This window comes from Arvicanthis niloticus, chromosome 12 (genome assembly GCF_011762505.2).
Source record: "Arvicanthis niloticus isolate mArvNil1 chromosome 12, mArvNil1.pat.X, whole genome shotgun sequence".
Taxonomy (NCBI): Eukaryota; Metazoa; Chordata; class Mammalia; order Rodentia; family Muridae; genus Arvicanthis; species Arvicanthis niloticus.
In genome coordinates this window covers 43,259,740-43,279,542 of record NC_047669.1, presented here as the reverse complement: position 1 = coordinate 43,279,542, position 19,803 = coordinate 43,259,740, and the positions used below count along the sequence as shown (strand labels likewise).

Here is a 19,803-nt window from a genome sequence, read left to right as displayed (position 1 = left end):
AAAAATCTCACTTCTCTTACCTCCAATTAAGGTGTTTGTTTATTTTAATCGTGGCTTGGGAGCCAGCTTCCCAGATTAAAGTCTCTGCAGAAATACCTACTGTCAATGCCAAGAAACTCCCTTTAGAGTCAATGTTTTGTTTTGTTTAACTTTTGCCCTGAAGATAACATAATAATTGTCACTGCCTATAAACTATGTGTCCTAGATTTTCATAAATTATTCCCCAATGGCTTAAGCCCTCTGTAAAGATCACATGATTCTATGCAGTCATATAATATGGTGGTTAGTAAACTCATAGTATGTAGATGGATTTCAAATTTATTCCTATATATGAAGAAGCAAATCTAAAATAAGTGTATATTTTTACATTTTATCTACTTATGTTTGGTTTGTCTCTGAATTTAAGATATACTGAAAGAGAAAATGAATCAGTAAATGGATTAGTCTGTCCATTCACTGTACAAAAGTACCATAGTTTTGTGAGCAAATACACAGGTAAGCTATCAGCAAATATTAAAATAATTCTAGGGTAGATAGTAAAATTATTTTTCAGATTTGTTTAATAATTATGCTTGCCACTAGAGAGGAGTTTTCACATAGAAAAATGAGTTTCACATAGTATGTTCTAACAATATTTTTAAATATAAATGGCATTGGCTTAGATTACATATGAACATGCTTATTTGATTTGCCTGTATATGTTGGTAAAAGCAATATTTTATAGTGCTAAAGAGGTTTTTTTTCAAAATAGCATAATTTGAAAGATATTGTAAATATTTAAATTATTATAAACAGCAATTTATTTTAGTAATTTAATTATAAGACATTCGTGACACAATGCAAAAACCCATTCTATGTTATGGGAGAGAATAAAAAAACAGTTTGTTAAGTTCAGTCTAGACAAAAAAAATCAACAAAACAGTAATTACAGTGTGATTTTAAAGCAAGACTGTTTTAAACTATTTTAGGCTGGTCTTTAAAAATTATGCATTTAAACTCTATTAAAGCCAGAGAGTTCTAGCAATTCCTGGAAGAAAAAATGATTATAACTGTAAAAATACATGCTGTTTCTGGATTTAAATATTTCAGTGTTATATAGACCAAACTAAAACGTAATAACTTTGGGTGGCTATTGATTTCTAATATACAACATGAGAAGAAAGAATTTAAAGCTTAAATAATCATATAAATGTAAAACCTTTATTTAACTCAATAAAAGGAAAACATCGTTCCACCATGACGATATTGGAAAGTTCACAGCAGATGTGAACATTTTGATGTGTTCACTTTGTGCAGATGCTTTGTTACTAAGACACATAATGAACTACACATCAAGAGCACTGACAACCAGACAGAAAATATTAGGAAGCAGGGATGATTAAAACTAAAAGTAATTCTATGGAAATTTGTCAGACAAGGTACAGTAAGTAAGGTCCAAAATATGTTAAAATCAATAAATAAATCATTTTAAAAGAAAATGGTCATGTTATAAAATCACATCCAATCTTTTGGAGAGTCAGGTAGCCCTGGATGTCCCAGAACACACTCAGTAGACCAGGATGGCCTCAAACTGCGAGATCCACCACCTTTGCTTCTCAAGTCCTGGCATTAAAGACATGATCCACCATGCCAGCTACAATTTTATCCAACCTTAAAAATTAATTTAACCTTCATTTAAAATAGCCCACAGTAATATTAGCTGGAAAATGTAATTAAGACAAAAAAATTTTCAAAAGCATTTTAATTCTATTAAGTTTTATAGATTAGCCATTAAATATTTATAGGAAAATTTATTTTAAGAATTTTATTGACCTCAAAATATAGTATTTTTAGAAGGTAAGGTACCATCAAAACTGTTTCAATATTGAAAAATAAAAAATCTTATATGTTGACCATATATTTATATAGAGCTATACAATAATCCATGTGAAGCATCTAAGAGTTAGCTTAACAGGCATATCAAGACAATACCCATGTTCACAATTTATGTGTGGTTTCCTCTCATATTACAAAATGCACTACGACATATTTCAGGGAACAGCTAAGGTAAATTAAACAGAGCCATACCTGTTCACTGCAACTTGAGATAGAGAATAGGACATGTTCTGTCTGCAATATTACATTTCTTAACAAATTTTTGTTAAGCAGAGAAATGAGAATAGAGAAAACAAATCACTCTTTGACCACACAATTCATCCTGGTGGGATTCTCAGATCATCCAGACCTGAAGATACTTCTGTTCTTGCTGTTCTCTACCATCTATGTGGTCACCATGGTGGGGAATCTTGGGCTAGTGGCCTTGATCTACATGGAACCTCGTCTCCACACACCCATGTACATCTTTCTGGGTAACCTGGCTTTGATGGACTCCTGCTGCTCCTGTGCTATCACTCCCAAGATGCTAGAGAACTTCTTTTCTGTGGACAAAAGGATTTCTCTCTATGAGTGCATGGCACAGTTCTATTTTCTCTGTCTTGCTGAAACTGCAGACTGCTTTCTTCTGGCAGCAATGGCCTATGACCGTTATGTGGCCATATGCAACCCTCTGCAGTATCACACCATGATGTCCAAGAAGCTCTCCATTCAGATGAGTATCAGCACTTTCATAGCCAGTAACCTGATTTCCATTCTTCATGTAGGGTGTCTCTTAAGATTAACTTTCTGTAAATCAAATCGCATTGATCATTTCTTCTGTGATATTCTTCCCTTATATAGACTGTCCTGTACAGACCCATTTATCAATGAACTAATGATATATATTTTTTCAATGCCAATTCAAGTCTTTACCATTACCACTGTCTTGGTCTCTTACTTCTGCATTCTTTTCACTATTTTCAAGATGAAATCCAAGGATGGGAGAGGAAAAGCACTTTCTACTTGTGCATCCCATTTTTTTCTGTGTCAATATTCTATATCTGCCTTCTCATGTATATTAGACCATTTGAAGAAGGTAATAAAGACATACCAGTGGCAATATTTTATACAATAATAATTCCTTTGTTAAACCCTTTTATTTACAGCCTGAGAAATGGGGAGGTAGTCAATGCTGTTAAGAAAGTTATGAAGATGTATAGCATTTTTAAAAAGTCTGCAGCTTCTACAGATCACTAATTTCAGCTCATTAGTGTGATTTTATTAATATTAAATAAAGAAAGTGAAGATGAGGATTATATAAAGTATTAGTTTTGAATCCTTATACTGTGTTTATTGAACAGTATGCTAATGTAATTCCAAAATAATTTGTTAATTATTCATCAGAAATTTATAACTCAAGTTTATTTAAATTTAGTAACTGTCATGTCTACTTTTATTACCCTCATTGGACTTCCCAATAGTATAGCTTCAGTAAATAAATATCACATTACAATTAGATGTCTAAATGTTTAAGTATAAGCTTTGATTAAGGTTGTCTAGTTAATTGAACATTTTTTTTATTTTTTTAGTATTCAAAACTTTTAAAATTTACAGGCAAATACTAGGTAATTATCATTCCAAAATTCTTCCTTTTCTTCTTCCCTTCTTTCTGTCATTATTTTTGTTCTCTTTAAACAATTTAAAGCTTTACTTCTACTCTGAGGCTACAAAACAAATACATCTAATACAGAAAAACTGTATTATATAGTTATAACTGCTAGTCTTTAGAAAAATCTGATATATATAAATTTAAATATTAATTTAATAATCAAATTATTAATACTTTAAAAATCAATACTATGCAGTCATAGAGTAGCATACCTTTTCAGATTAAGTAAGTTTTAATGATTAGTATTTAAGTAGGATAAACTCAGTCTGGAGACTTTGATTCTGAGAGTGTGTGATTACTGGGTGAGATTACTCAGTACTTTCTGGCACATTTCTTGCCCTAGATGGGGGGAATTATGTCTAATATATAACTCCTCAAAACAGAACTTGAGATTTTTTCCAAAGGGGTCTTATAAAGTTCTTGTCTGCATTTTTTCTCTTTATATCAAAAAATAAAACAAACCATGAACAGAAGTCTACACATTGTTATCTCCTTTCTTATTAAATGATCATGTAACTGCATACCTTGTGTCTCAATATTGTTTTAAACATGGGAGCATCCAACCACTCTCTGATTGTATTTGAGTCCTGCTTCAAAAGAAGAAACCCATACCTGTTTGATACCACTGTTGGGCTTAGAAGCAGTGGATTCACAGATCATGGGACCTAAGGGAGAACTGACAACTATTATTCTATTAAATAATAAATGTAGTATTAAACTAAGCCCTAATGACTTATTGTTGTATCATAGATTAATGCACCTCTCAATTCTAATAGAAAAGCTTCTATTAGCAGTAGATGGTGGTTAACACAGAGACATACAAAGCCAAAGTACAAAGAATAAGAAACTGTAGAATGCCCAGCCCTAAAAAAATATATATATCTATACTGCACCCTCTCCTTTCAAGGCTCAATTATTGTTATAAAAGAGGTAGTAGAAAGACATCCTTAGTCATCAGGGAAATTCAGATCAAAACAACCCTGAGATTCCATCTTACACCAATCAGAATGGCTAAGATCAAAAGCTCTAGTGACAGCACATGCTGGGGAGGATATAGAGAGAAAAGAACACTCTTGCATTGCTGATGGGATTGTACAACCACTCTAGAATTCAATTTAGCAGTTTTTGAAAAAGTTTAAAATAGTTTTATCTAAACACCCCAAGATATACCATTCTTGGGCATGTACCCAAAAGATACCCCACCATACCCAAGGACATGTGTTCCATTATGTTCAAAACAGCCTTATTTGTAATAAAGCCAGAAACTGGAAGCAACCCAGATGTCCCTCAACTAAAGAATGGATACAGAAAAAGTGGTTCAACTATTAAAAACAAGGGCATCATTTTGAATTTTGTAGGCCAATTAATGAAACTAGAAAATATCATTCTGAGTGTGGTAACTCAGACCAAAAGAGGTATGCATGGTATGTCCTTATGGATAAGTGGATATTACCCAAAAAGTACAGAATGCCCATGATATAGCACACAGACCCAAAGAAATTAAACAAGAAGGAAGGCTCAAATGAGGCTGCAGTCTCACTTAGGAAAGGGAACAAAATAGTCGAGGGGGAAGAAGGGAAGGGAGTAGGAAAGGGGAGGAGGAGGAGAATAGGGGGTCAGTATAATGTATGGGGAGAGACTTGGAGAGGCCCAGAGGGCAAGGAGAATGAATGAAAACATGCAGCTACTGTGGGTAGGGTAGGGGTGAAGGGGAACATCTAGGAAGTCCCAGGGGCCTGAGATAGGAGAGGGTCCCAGAACTCAATTCAGGTTTCCTTAGCCAAAACACCCAACAGTAAGGATATGGAACCTGAATAGGCCACCTCCAGTAACCAGACAGGACATCCAATGAAGGGATGGAACACCAGCCTACCTACAAAATGTCTGACACAACGTTGCTCTTGTCTAAAATAAATGCAGAGACAAAAATGGAGCACAATCTGAAGGAATGACCAACCACTGACAGGCCCAACTTGGGGTCCATCCCATGGACAAGCACCAATCTCTGACACTATTCCTGATGCTATGCTGTTCCTGCAGACAGTAGCCTAGCTTGACTGTCCTCTGAGAGGCTCTAGCTAGCAGCTGACTTAGAGGCAGACACCTGTAGCCAACCATTGGATGGGGGTCAGGGACCCCTATAGAAGAGTAAGGGAATATACTGAAGGAACTGAAGGGGATAGCAACCTTTTTCTGTGAGGTTGTCAGTTAATGTCAATTAACAACAATGTCAATTAACCTGGAACTCTGGGAGCTTGGAGAGACTGAGCCCCCAACCAAAGCATACATAGGCTGGTCTGAGACTCTTGCCATGTATGTAACAGAGGGTTGCTTTGTCTGGCCTCAGTGGGAGAGGATGCACCTAATTCTATAGAGACTTGATGCCCTAGGGTTAGGGGATACAGAGCAGCCATCCTCTCAGAGGTAAAGAGAAGAGAGAACAGGAAGAGAGTCCTATGAGTGGTGACCAGGAGAAACAACAGCATTTAGGATGTAAATAATTACAATAATTAATTAATTTAAAAAGAAAAGATGCAATGAATGAATACAAGGAAACACTATGCAACAGAGAAACTGCACATATAAACTCCCAGGTTGTTATCAATGCAAGTAAGTCATATTGCTCTAAGTACCCTCTAATGTGATAGAATAAGAAAGGTACTTAAATTCTGTGGTTTCTCCAAATTTCCTGAGAAAAAATTTATCATAGTTAAAAACCAACAAACATCATAGTCAAAGCCAACAAGCCAGAATTAGAAGACATTATGAGGGTTTTTTTTTTAATTATTAAGGTTCTTGAATGACAAGAAGAATCCAAAACCTTGTAGTTTTGTAGAAGTAGTCAGAGTTAACAAATAAATAAAAATTAGCATCCTGATTTGGGTCGTGGACAAAATATAAAATTGGATTTCAGAATGAAACTTATACTTAATAGTATACATTGGAAAAATATTATTTAAAAAATAGTACAAATTGATGTTAGTTTAATATATTAATTTGGGGGGGGGGGGTTCGAGACAGGGTTTCTCTGTGTAGCCCTGGACCTCACTCTGTAGACCAGGCTGGCCTTGAACTCAGAAATTTGCCTGCCTCTGCCTCCCAAGTGCTGGGATTAAAGGCATGCGCCACCACTGCCCGGCCCTTAATATCTTAATTTTAATAAGCATTCCCTAATCATACAAAATATTCACATTATGGGATCTTGGATGAAGTATGTATTGAATTCTGGGTTATCTGTATATCTCCTACTTAAATCCAAAGTGATGAATAATAATAAATTTAATAAAATATAGAAACAAATCAAATAGAACAGAAAGAAAAAACATAAAGTAGAATAAGCTCCTTCATTTTCACATAACTACTAGTGACAGTCAACATCATTTAAAACAGAGAAGCCGAAGTAGCATCACCAATGTAGGGTTAGAAGGAGAAATATAAATAAGAATAATTAATGCATAATAAAAAATCAGTATAAACAAATTAGGCAACATTATAAATCATCCAAAATAATGGAATATTTTTCAGTAAGTAAAAGAATGATATAATCTCTAATTATATTTTTAAAGCCAATAACCTTGAAATATGATAGAATTCAAACAAGTTAGTCAAAGAAATTATTGTTAATGTGGGTAAGTCATTTACTATGAGACGTTCTGATTTGACCAAAAGGAAAGCTAGCTGAATAGTTGGCCCAATGTGTGTAGCTGAAACAGTAACCCAAACTATTTACAAGTAGATGACACAGTAAGGGAAAGGATACACATCCATTCATAAGAATCCAGTGAAATTAGCACATATCAGAACACTATATGACTATGTCAAAATATGTAACAATTGACATTACTGCATTGTGATATAGAAAAACTTCAGTCTTTTCTTTTTTTTAAAGTCAGTTCTTTTAGAATTTTATATAATAAATTTTGATCACATTCATTCTCCAACTCTTCCTAGGTTAGCTCCTCCATTCCCCACCCACACAAAATTTTGCCTATTTTTAATGTTCATTTCATGCTTTGCTGAATTTGGCAATATTAGCACAACAATAAAAAAATAAATATTACATAGTGGCTTACACCTTTAATTCCATCATTTGGGGAGCAGAGACTGGTGGATCTCTCTAAGTTTGAGATCAGCCTGGCAAGTTCCAGGCTAGCCAGAGCTATTTTGCAATACCTTGTCTCAAAAAAAAATAACAAATAGTACTATTAATCTGCATAATTTCAACATTTCAGTGTGCTCAATACTATCTGCCATATTTAAAAGGTTTAATTTTAAGAAGAAAAATACTTCAGAATATCCTAGGTAACCAGAATGCAAGACCAATGAAGAATTGCACAGCTAGTTATTCAAGTGCCCCATCACTGTCTTTTGAGTCCTACTTATACTCTTTCCAAATAGCCTGTGTCTTCTCACAGGTCTTGCCTCAGCAAAATATTATATGAGGCTGTATCATATGACAGAACCAAAAATCTCATTGTCACTGGAGTGTGGTTCAGTATGTGTTCAGTATGTGTCCTCTTTATTTTTATTCATTATTAGTTAATTAATGTTAATTAATTAATTTTGGTTTTTCAAGACAGGGTTTCTCTGTGTAGCCCTGGCTGTCCTGGAACTTTGTAGACCAGGCTGGCCTCAAACTCAGAAATCCACCTGCCTTTGCCTCCCAAGTGCTGGGATTAAAGCCATGTGCCACCAGTGCCTTGCTCATGTGTCCTCTTTACTTGCATGCTTCACTTACAATTTATTTGTACTTGAGTTTGTACCCCTTCAGTACGAGATGATTGGCCAACAAGTGGCAAATATTCCTAGAGAAAACTAACTTCCTCTCCCTTTCCCAGAATCTACCAATTACCATAGTTCCACATCTAGGAATGGGAATCCATGTGCACCTCCCATCTCCATGTGAAGAATCTGCATTTAGATATATAGGGTTCTTGCTCAGGTTAACTTTCTGCAGGTCCCATGTAATAAATCAATTTTTTAGTGATGTTCTTTCATTACATAGACTCTCATGTGTTGACCCTTATATCAATGAATTGATGATACTCATCTTTTTGGGTTCAATTCAAACCTTTACAAATACTATAATCCTGGTATCTTATTTATGTATCCTTTTTTAGTATATTCACAATGAAATCTATAGAGGTAGAGGTAAAGCCTTATCAATTTGTGCATTCAACTTTCTGCCTGTATTAATATTCTGTGGGTCTCTTCTCTTCATGTATGGTCAACCTCATTTAATGAATGAGATAAAGATATACCTGGAACAGTTTTCATACCCTCATAATGCCTTTATTAAACCCTTTCATTGACAGTATGAGAAATAAGAAACTAATTAATGTTATTAAAAGAACCATGAAAAAAAGATGATTCTGCAACATTCTGAAACAAGGACCTTTGGACAACTAATTTAATCTTGAAATTTTTTTGGAAGTATGTTCATTTTCACTTTGTGTTCTATCCATTCATGAACATGGCATCTCTTTCCTTTTCTATTCTTTCTTATACATCTTCAGAGATTTGAAGTTACTAATTGGAGAGGTCTTTCACCTCCTTGATTAACTTTATTCCAAGATAGTTTATTGTTCTTGATGCTATTGTAAGTAGATGTGTGCCCATAATTTATTCTCACTCTTTTTGCTGGTGGCTGCTGATATTGCTAAGTTGTTTTTGTATATTACCACTAGACTGGAATTGTTTTTACAGATTTTCTGGTGGAATTTTTGACATCTCTTATGCATATTTCACATAGTTAATTTGGTTTATTTTCTAATTGTACATTTTTTTTCTCTTGCATTTTGCTTTAGGTAGTGCTTCCAGAAAATACTGAAAAGGACTGGAGAAAATGGGCAGACCTATCTTGTTCCAGGTTTGTCTCAAACGTTTCCCCATTTAGTATATTATTGGCTGTAGGTTTGTCATCTATAGCCTTTAGTATGTTGAGAACTGTTAAGTTCTGTCCAGTCATGCTCCTTTTATGTTTTTCATCATGATTACATGTTGGATTTTATCAAAGGCTTTTCCTGCATGTGTTGATGATCATGTGATTTTTGTCTTTAGGTTCTTTTATATGATTTATTATACTTATTGACTTACATATGTTGAGCCAACCCTGCACTTCTTTAATAAAACTAAATTGATCATGGTAGATGATCTTCCTGATGTGTGCTTGTAGAATATATGCAAGTTGTTTTATAGAGAAATTTTGCAATTTTGTTCATCAAATTTATCATTCTGCAGATGGCAACACATTTCTTGTGTACATCACTTTTCTTCTGCCAAAACATATGTTCTCTAAAGGTTTCTCACAGAAGGCTTATAGGCAATAAATTTCTTAAGAATTTTTTCACATATTTGTTCTTTCATTTTTAACATTATTAGGGAGGTATAATTCATGTAAAATTCAGCCTTTTAAATTGCATAATTCCCAAGACATGTTTGGTACAATTTTCTACAATTACCAATGTTAAATTATATCATATTTCATTACATCTGCTATATGTATGTGCCTCTATGTCACCTTTGAAAGAATTTTTATAAATGAATTTATATAATGAGGCTTTTTCTACAATTATCTTAACTCTTATTCCTTCTTGGTTCAATTATTTCTTTTTGAAAAACGATTGAATAAAATATGAGCTTTTAAAATTTTTCCATTCTTTAAAAAAAACAGCTAAGAAATACTTCCAAAAGTATTGATTATCCTTAGTAATTAGGGATATGAAAACTAAAGCAACTGAAATTTCAGACCACCCCAATCAGAACAGCTAAGACAAACTAAACAATTCACAACATAATCTGCATCTGGTGTTGGGGGAAGGGGTACTCCCATTCACTGCTGATAGAAATACAAATTGGTTTAGTCACTCAGAAATCAATACAAAGAATCTTCAAAAAAGTAAAAATAAATTTACTATATGACCCAGCTATAACATTCCTTAACACAACATATGTTCAAACATACATATATCATCCTAGATACCAAATATAATTGCACAGCTGTGTTCATTACTTTTCTATTCACAGTAGCCATCAAATGAGATTGACCTAAATGTGCTTCAACAGATGAGTGGATAATAAAAATGTCATACATTTACTCAATGAAATACCATTTAGAAACAAATAAAAATGAAATTATGAAGTGTGCAGGCAAAAGGACAGTTGTAAAAAGAAAAATTTTATCAAGTGAGGTATCCTAGTCCCAGAGAGATAAAAGTTGAATATTTCTTTTCATTGACAGAACCTGGCTCCAAATCCTGTTTCATAAGAATAACCACAGAAACACAAACTCCTTTGTGCTTTTATACCATTTGAATTACATGCAAGTATTCAAGTCAGTTCTAAGTTGAGGGACTAGCAATACAATAGATGCAAATGGTCAAGGAACAAGCAAAGCAATAAACAAATTTTCATGAACATGCTCATGATCACTGTTTCTAAGGGCTTATCAGGATGAGCAAAATATCTGAGCCAACTTCCCTGTCTTAGCCCAAAGTCATTGTCACGTCTGAAGCCTTGTTGTAGCCTAAAATTTAGATTCTTGCCTGAAATTACTTCTTTGTTTTGGCCTAATGTCAGATTCCTGCCTGAAGCTTACTTTCTTGTCCTTAGCCAACATCATATTTTTGCCAAGCAGCCCATTTCCTTGTCCTTGACCCATGCCAGATTCTTGCCAAGCAGCCCCAAAGGGCTGCTCTCTTCCCTTTTTATTTCATTAACAAGACTGAGCCTGTTGTAGGTCATTCTGACAAGAATGCCTTCCTCACCCATCATGGAATATGCATTATCCAACACAAGGCACTTCTGTCTTAAGTTGGTAAGGCTCTGTGCAGAATCTTACTCATCCTTGGCTTACCAGCCTGTTAATTTAGTAACTCTTTCTGGGAATCCATTTTCAGCCAGCAAATATTTAATATTACAGATTGTTTAGCATTCCTCAGAGTGTTAAAAATACAGCACTGTAAATATCAAAGAAATGCCTTCTTTCTAACAAGCATATCAATGAAGGGAAGGGAAGAATGAAAGTGAAGAAAGGGAAGTGACCAAATCCAGTTGCATAAAATGAATACATTTTAGTGATAAGTAATTAATAAATGTAATGAGGAAGATAAAACAACAGAGTGACAGAGAAAAAGCATAGATAGTATGAGCAGAAAAGACAGAATATTGTTAGTGAGTTATATAAAATGCACATGTAGTAGTAGATACATGGCTCAGTTGTTAAGAGCATGTACTACTCTGGCAGAGGATCCTGGCTTCAATCCCAGCTTCCACACTGGGCAGCTCACACTGCCTATAATTCCAAGGAATGTGCCATATCTGGTCTTTGCAGGCACTGACCCTCACAGGCACATGCCCACACACAGATACATACACAGAATTAAATTATTTTATATAGTATATGATAACATCAAATTCTCGCTGTTATAGGACAGGAAGATACCATCAACTCAGAGTAAAATTCATAAAAATAGGTGAACCTATTACACCTTTTATTTTCCTCTCTAAATAAGAATGCTAATGGAGACTGGAGAAATGGTTCAATAATTAAGAGTACTTGTTGTTCTTCCAGAGGACCTGAATTAGATACCCAGCATATACATTGTGGTTCACAACAGCCTGTAATTCCAATACTAGGGGATCTGATGTCCTGGCTTCTGTGTGTACTAGGATTCACATGGTTCATACATACACACAGGCAAAACACCCATACACACAAAATAATAAATTTTGTTTTGAAAGACAACTGAGGGGAATTAATTTGGTTTTCTTATGCTTTCTTGAATAAAATCCTATATAGGTTGAGGAATTTGTTATCATGGGCACAGAGACTTTTAGAAATGCCTACATAAGAGGAGGTGAAACTAATTGAAAAAGCAAAGCACAAAAAATGTTCTAAGTAAAAGAAGATGGAGATATGTAAATGAAGAGTTCCAGGATACATTTTTACATTATACATGCCATTTTAATATGAACAGTTGCAAAGACACCTGTAAGAAGTCTAACAAGCACAAATGATTGAAATGGTCTCTGAGCACAGATTCTGAGAGCTATTTGTTCCAAGCTCATGGTTCTACAGAACATTGCCAGGTATGCTCAAGTGGTTTATACAGCTTAGGGGTTTATATCTCAAGCACTCTGGCGTCAGTGCAGGGAAATTCCTTTTGGACTTGTTGGAAGACTTTTTAACTGTGCACTGTAATGGACATAATTACTAACATGAACTTGGAGGTCACCCTGGGATTTTCACTCTCTTAAATGCAAACATATTAGAGAATGATACACATAAATTCATACATTCTGACACTTGTACCATAAAGCAAGGAATATACTGAGAAAAATAATCCTATCAATGAAATCAGGTAAAAGGGGTAAGGAGTATCTATCTTATCTCTACTTTTAACATATGCTGTTAAATATATTACTTACTATTTATATTCTTTCTAAATTTCACCTCATTTTTGGTCTTCTGGAAAAATAAAAGGTGTATGAAAATAGAGGGAGGTGTAACACAACAACTAATACTACTTTCTGAAAGGATGACATTTTAGAATATACATAAGATCACAAAATAATCTACTAAGTAAAGCAGACATCTACATTGAAAGTTATTTCTATTTTATCTAACTTTATACATTGCACTTAGTTATTAGAACAAAGAAATTTTCACTATCTTCTATAGATGTTCTGATTATGGAAATGTAAACACATTAAGACCATCAAATTAGCCTGATTGGCTTTGATAGTGTATCCTAATATACCACTGATAAGTGGAAACAAACTAAAATTTCAATATTTTTTTAAAGTTTAAATGGTTTCTGACTAAGCATTGGAAACAAGTTTAAGAAGCAAAATATTTACTAGATTTTATCTAACTATCATATAATGTAGACAATCACAATGTTCTAAAAAAAGCATTAGAATAGATAATAACAAGAATCTTTGTTTTGTGAGGGAAGCTTTTGAACATTTTCCTTTTAGATTCTGTTTTAATAAATTAACTTATTTCTTTATTTTTTCCCATACAATATATTTTGGTCATATTCTTTTTTCTCCCCCAGGATTTCCCCAGTTCCTTGATTGTAATAGCCAGGTGTGATAGGTGACTTCAAGAAAAGAGTATCATCAAGATGCTTCTTAAAGGTAATAAGGCTATTAGCAAAGAAAAACTGTGGTTTGGATTCATTATTAGGATATAGAAAATAAGATCACCTGGTCAAGATCACTGACAGGACCTGGGGTTGGAAAAATTTCTTCTTTTACATCATCACATATTCTATTGGATTCTGTTAAGAATTCTGTACCACCAAACCTTAAAATGCTGAAAGTACCATTAAAAATTATTGAGACACATATGAGAAAAATAAAAAAGGATAAGGTATGAAATTATGCAGAAGAAATTGTGTATTTTGTTGATTGATGATGATATGCCCCATTACTCGGAATGTGACACTGGTATGGTCTAGGAATTTGAGGTAAAATTTGGTTAAACAGTTTCACATGTAAACTGTCCCTTGCAAAAAAAGAGGAAGGATTTAGATATTTGAGGAAAATAAATATAAAATATACAACAGGAAAAGTCAATATTTATAAAAGTGTGAGAAATGAAAAGGAAAAAAATAATAATCTATGAAAATTTATTTCTTCAACATCACAATGTATTTTGTGAAATGTGAATCTCTTCCCATTTGTGATTAGTGATATTTCTGAAAACTCTAATATATCTATATCTGTATATACATATATATGTATATATGTATATATATATATACACACATATACACATACACACACATATATATATGTATATATATATATATATATATATATATATATATATATATAAAACTTATCTCTCAAACATTTTAAATATCTTTTATCTGGGAGGAATATGAAAATGATTTTGTCATATTTGTTTTTTTTTAAATTTCTGAAAACAAGCTTTATTTAAATAAGGTTTTAAATACATAACATTACATTAAAACTGGAAGGGAAAAGAAAACCAAAAGACCAGTTTGTTCCTTCACATGGCACTGGGCAGCGGCTCATATTGAGTTGAAGCTTCTACAGCTAGCCACACGACCAATGGCACCAGCTTGGCATTTGTTCCCTTGTCCTAAGTTTAACTGATACCAGGCTGGTCTTACCCTTCATATTTCAACATCCCTTGGCTAGGTAGGATAGATCTGCTTTAAAAAGACCACGCCGGTGGTGAGCTAGACGTCCATAACTTCTCTTGGAAAGGTGGCCCTTTCTGAATTTTGCCTACCTGGTCAGACACCAGGAGTTCTTTTTATGGCCAGAAACTCCCTCTAGTGACATAGCTGGGGCAGCGTTACCCATACTCTCGGTCACCTGGGCTGTTCAAGTGATGACACTCTCCTAGGGCAGGGGACTCTGTAGAGGGAGCCCCAAGGAACCTCTGGTCAGACATAGCCTCCTGTGATCTTGGGGTTCTTGGCTGAAACTTTGTTATTGCTTTGTTTCAGGGTGGACACTGCCAGGGCTTACTGCTTAACCTGTTTAAATGAGGGACTTCAAGACTACACAGCATGGCTCTTTTCAGTTTATTGCATGAAGGAGTTACACTAGTCCAAGTTAAAAGCAGACCCCAAATGATTACATTATACAAGCTGTGAGGTTTTTAAACTTGTGACAAGGGACAGAAGGGAAATTCTACTCATTGCAAGGAAATCCTCACTTAAGCTTCCGAGAGCCACAAGCACTTAAAACCCATGAACCTTCAGCTGATCGTCCTTAGCCAGTCCAATCTCTATCAGGAACTGGCATATGTTCTTGCGCTGGTCACCCTGTAGCTGAATTACTTCTCCATATTCTGGATGCTCAATTACAGTACCATTGCAGGCAAATTTCTTCTTAAACGCCTTCACTAGTTTCTTTTTATCGTAATCATCAGCGATCCCTTGGACAGTTGTAAGGGTCTTCCTGCCGTTTCTCTGTTGAATTCTTATATGGATATAATCCTCAGTGCCAGCAGGAAGCAGGTCATCACCCTTACTTGCATCAGCAAAGGGGTGGAGGTTCTGGATAGCGGACATACGATACGATTCCTTTTCCTCGGTGGAAACGGCCTGCAGAAGGCAGCTGCGAGAGAAGGCGGGCGGGGGGGGGGGGGGTACGGAGCGTCGGGAAGCGAGGGGGCTCAAGGGGGAGGCAGCTGAGTCCTCGGCGGCGGCTCAGTGACTAGGGCCGATTTTGTCATATTTGTAAGGCAACAATTTTAAATTTGGGGAAGAAGTGAGAGTAATGGGGAAAAACATAAAACAAAACACTGAACCAGATCTGATTAACTTAAACTTTTTATGACTTTACATGTTTGCAGAAAAGTAATCTTATTACAATCTGCTTATCTACCCTGGAGATTGCAAGTAGTCCAATGAATTTTGAGAATCAAAGATGCTTTAAGAAAATAACTCTGCAAAATACAAGAGCTTCATTGCAAAGACAGTGGGTGATGTTTGGAAAGGAAATCCCCTGTCTGCTATACAAAGCAAAGTGGGAAATGGCCAGACCACAGTTGCAATCTAACATCCTTATCACTTGTCAACAGAGAAGCTGAAGATGACTGAGGACAACTACTCCTTGACAACAGAGTTCATCCTCATAGGATTCTCAGATCACCCAGACCTAAAGACACTTCTGTTCCTGGTGTTCTCTACCATCTATCTGGTCACCATGGTGGGGAATCTTGGCCTGGTGGCCTTGATCTACATGGAGCCTCGTCTCCACACACCTATGTACATCTTTCTGGGCAACCTGGCTCTGATGGACTCCTGCTGCTCCTGTGCCATCACTCCCAAGATGCTAGAGAACTTCTTTTCTGTGGACAGAAAGATTTCTCTCTATGAGTGCATGGCACAGTTTTATTTTCTCTGTCTTGCTGAAACTGCAGACTGCTTTCTTCTGGCAGCAATGGCCTATGACAGATATGTGGCCATATGCAACCCACTGCAGTACCACACCATGATGTCCAAGAAGCTGTGCCTTCAGATGACCACGGGAGCCTACATAGCAGGAAACCTACATTCCATGATTCACATAGGGTTCTTGTTCAGGTTAACTTTCTGCAGGTCTCATGTAATCAAGCACTTCTTTTGTGATGTCCTTCCACTATACAGACTCTCGTGTGTTGACCCTTATGTCAATGAACTGATGATACTCATCTTTTCTGGTTCAATTCAAACTTCTACCATTACTATAGTCCTGATATCATATTTCTGCATTCTCTTTACTATATTCACAATGAAGTCCACAGAGGGAAGAAGCAAAGCCTTGTCCACTTGTGCATCACACTTGTTGTCTGTCTCAATATTCTATGGGTCTCTCCTCTACATGTATATTCAACCAAGTTCAGTTAATGAAGAGTACAAAGACATCCCTGTTGCTATTTTCTATACACTAGTAATTCCTTTCCTAAACCCCTTTATTTATAGTCTGAGAAATAAGGAAGTAATTAATGTGATGAAAAGAACAATGAAGAGACAATTGTAGCATTATAAAAACAGCTCTTTGAAAATTAGCTTGAAAAATGTGTTTTCAAAAAAATAAAAAAAAATTAAAAAAGAAAAAGAAAATTAGCTTGAACTTTCTATAAATTTATGGATACTTTTTAAAAGTCAGAAAAGTACAACTTTGTAATGTTTTACATTAAAAAATAGAATACAATAATATTCATTCAAATTAGGTCAGAAGGAATGAAATTTACTTTAAAATCTTAGATACTAGATGTATTAGTAGTCATGAGTAATTAGTTCTTGACAGTTTCTACAAATGCTAGAAATACATATGGCATGTGTAACGGTTGTTTTTATTAATTTTTGGTAAAACTTTTGATCCCAAATCACAGAATAAAATCTCAAAATCATTGCAACTTCTTTTCTAATAAATCTTTGCTTACAATTTCCACTCCTTTGAAGCAAACTGTATGCTTGTATATAGTTTTAAGTTAACCTTAGTTTTGCCTCTATACTCATACAGATTACATTTTAGTCAACAAAATTTTAGCACTTACTTTTGGTCATTTAGTCATAAGCTAGCTGAATAAAAGTAGCTTTAAAATGATTTATTTAGCAATTTGAACTTTAAGAGATTCATTAAGTAATTTCCAAGAGTTTTAACTTTATCCTAGATCTTTTAAATTTGTTTCATATATTTTACTGTTATTAAAATGCCTATAAAATTAATATTTACTCTGTATTATCATTTTTTGCTTTTTTTGGGATTAGTATCAGTACCTCCATAGTATTAATAAAAGAAGGAGATGATATTCACATATAAATAAGGTCAAAATTGCTGAAAATCCTAAATATCTATAAATAAAATATTTACTTAAATTCTTTAGTTTATTTAATCACTTCATTTGTCATTTTAAAATCAAATAATTCTTCACTAAAGAACCACTATTTTGGTTTGACAATCTGGTTATAAATGATGTTTTTCATGATGAAATCCCAACAGATTTTAACGTTTTCAATTGCTAATTAATTTGTAGTCTAAAAATAAGAAAGCAGTAAATGTCCTGAATCAACATAATTCATAAAGGACATATGCTGATATGTACTTCTAGCAGTTAAGCTATTGGGATCAATTCAAATAAACTTTAGGAACAGTTTTGAGCATGACAATCTAATTAGACATGATGTTGGACACATCCAATGAATTCTAAGAGTAAAAGTTCTTATAAGATAACCTTCATTTACAATATCAGATTTCTTGGTCCCATAGAAAAATCTTAGTCTATCTTTTATTCAGTAGCACAATCGATGGACAGTATATGTTTGTATGTAATTTTATCTTGAATTTATCACTTTCAAGATACTATTCTGGGATATTGTTCACACAGAAATTCTACTTTCTAATAAGAAATAATTTTTATTAGTGTTAGTCATTTTAGTATTAAATTCTCTTCACTAAATCTGTGTTTTGGTAGTCAATTTTTAATTATAAATGATCTTTTAAGAATTTAACATTTTCATGTGCTAATTTTTCCTCCACATATAACATTGTATTTATTAAATCTATTTGTTTTGTGAAGTACTTCTCCTGTTTGCATGTCATTAGAAATACTAAAACCTTCACTAACTCCATTGAAAACTATTGATATGCCCAAAGACTTAGTAAAAATGGAGATTTCATTCAAGTGTAAATGAGACAGAAATTTTGTAAAAATCCTAAATATCTAAACTATGTTTTCATAAAATAAATTTGCAAATATAAAATAAAAATATCTTCCTAGAAATACATGATCTGCCAGGCTTACTAATGGAAGCTTGAATTGTTTTAAATATATTTTAATGATGTTTTATTTATCCTTTAAGGAATTCATATATTTTAATAATATCATTTTCCTCTCTCACCTACCTAACCTAACCACTCAACTTCATGTCTTTCTCTCTAGAAGATAGAAAGAAGGAAAAAGATAGATAGATAGATAGATAGATAGATAGATAGATAGATAGAATATGTAATCCAGTTTGTTTTGACTCTGAGCATGAGACTTAACCTGAAATATAATTAATATGCCCAAAATCATCCTGCTTAGAAAAGCTGATTTTCCCTCTCCTAGAAGCTTTTAATTACAAATAGCTTCTCTTAAGACTCAAGGATCTATGTGAAAGAGACTTCTCATATTTATATCAACTACTTAGGTATAGTCTACTATTTACTAAAACAAAAACCTCTATACTAAAATATTGAGCAATTTGCCAAGGCTCAGTCCAGAGAACCCAATACATAAAGAGGTTACATCAACATTGCCTTTCCCCCCACCTGCTTTTGTTTCTGAAAATAACATTTTTATTGCTTATTAAACGGCAACCTTAAGATGAAAAACCATGATGTTGGCAACAAAGCAGCAACAAAGATTCAGGTAGCTTTCTGAGTTTAAGTCCAGCATTGTCTATAGTGTGAAAAGAAGAAAAAAAATAAGAAAGAAAAAAAGAGGAGGAAATAAACTAAATTAATTGTTTCATTGCTTAGCATGGTGGCATATACCTTTAATCACAGCACTCAGAAGATAGAGACAAGAAGATCTTTGTGAGTTCAAGGCCAGCCTGGTCTACAAAACAAACTCCAGGACATCTAGTCTTGTTACATACAGAAAAACAAGCAAACAAACAACAACAAAGTGAAGGGCTCTAATGGACCTTGTTATCACAAACATGGCACTGGTAGACCTTGCTTTTTCCATTTCCTTCCTCCTTGATAAAATCATAGATTCAATTCCTTTAGTCAGCCACCAAGGCCTATTCTCTTATTTG

At 34.2% G+C, this 19,803-nt stretch overlaps 3 protein-coding genes across 6 annotated transcripts; 2 read left to right on the top strand and 1 right to left on the bottom strand.

Moving 5' to 3' along the window:
* The first annotated feature begins 322 nt into the window (after positions 1-322).
* On the top strand, positions 323-4,121 carry LOC117718087 (olfactory receptor 5K16-like). The gene is given in 3 exon segments (XM_034515590.3): positions 323-495; positions 2,149-2,894; positions 2,897-4,121. Coding segments are annotated over 2 exon segments (957 nt in total). The 5' UTR covers positions 323-495; positions 2,149-2,152; the 3' UTR covers positions 3,112-4,121.
* An 8,637-nt stretch (positions 4,122-12,758) lies between these two features.
* On the top strand, positions 12,759-18,707 carry LOC117718095 (olfactory receptor 5K16-like). Of its 4 annotated transcripts, none has more exons than XM_076943042.1 (3): positions 12,759-12,885; positions 13,585-13,666; positions 16,095-18,707. In XM_076943042.1, the coding sequence occupies exons 2-3, from the start codon at positions 13,654-13,656 to the stop codon at positions 17,033-17,035; spliced, it is 954 nt and encodes a 317-aa protein (XP_076799157.1). In that variant the 5' UTR covers positions 12,759-12,885; positions 13,585-13,653; the 3' UTR covers positions 17,036-18,707. The 4 variants fall into 4 exon arrangements, with proteins under 4 accessions (XP_076799157.1, XP_076799160.1, XP_076799156.1 ...); XM_076943045.1 differs by having other exon boundaries at positions 15,867-18,707; XM_076943041.1 differs by having other exon boundaries at positions 12,761-12,894.
* On the bottom strand, positions 15,077-15,597 carry LOC117717834 (eukaryotic translation initiation factor 1). Its single transcript, XM_034515269.2, has one exon. It carries the CDS (start codon positions 15,580-15,582, stop codon positions 15,250-15,252), a length of 333 nt encoding a protein of 110 aa, XP_034371160.1. The 5' UTR covers positions 15,583-15,597; the 3' UTR covers positions 15,077-15,249.
* Positions 18,708-19,803: the final 1,096 nt, after the last annotated feature.

What these genes read in the sequence shown, in the direction of transcription:
- LOC117717834 (XM_034515269.2), bottom strand. Translation starts at nt 15,582, where the DNA reads ATGTCCGCTATCCAGAACCTCCACCCCTTTGCTGATGCAAGTAAGGGT.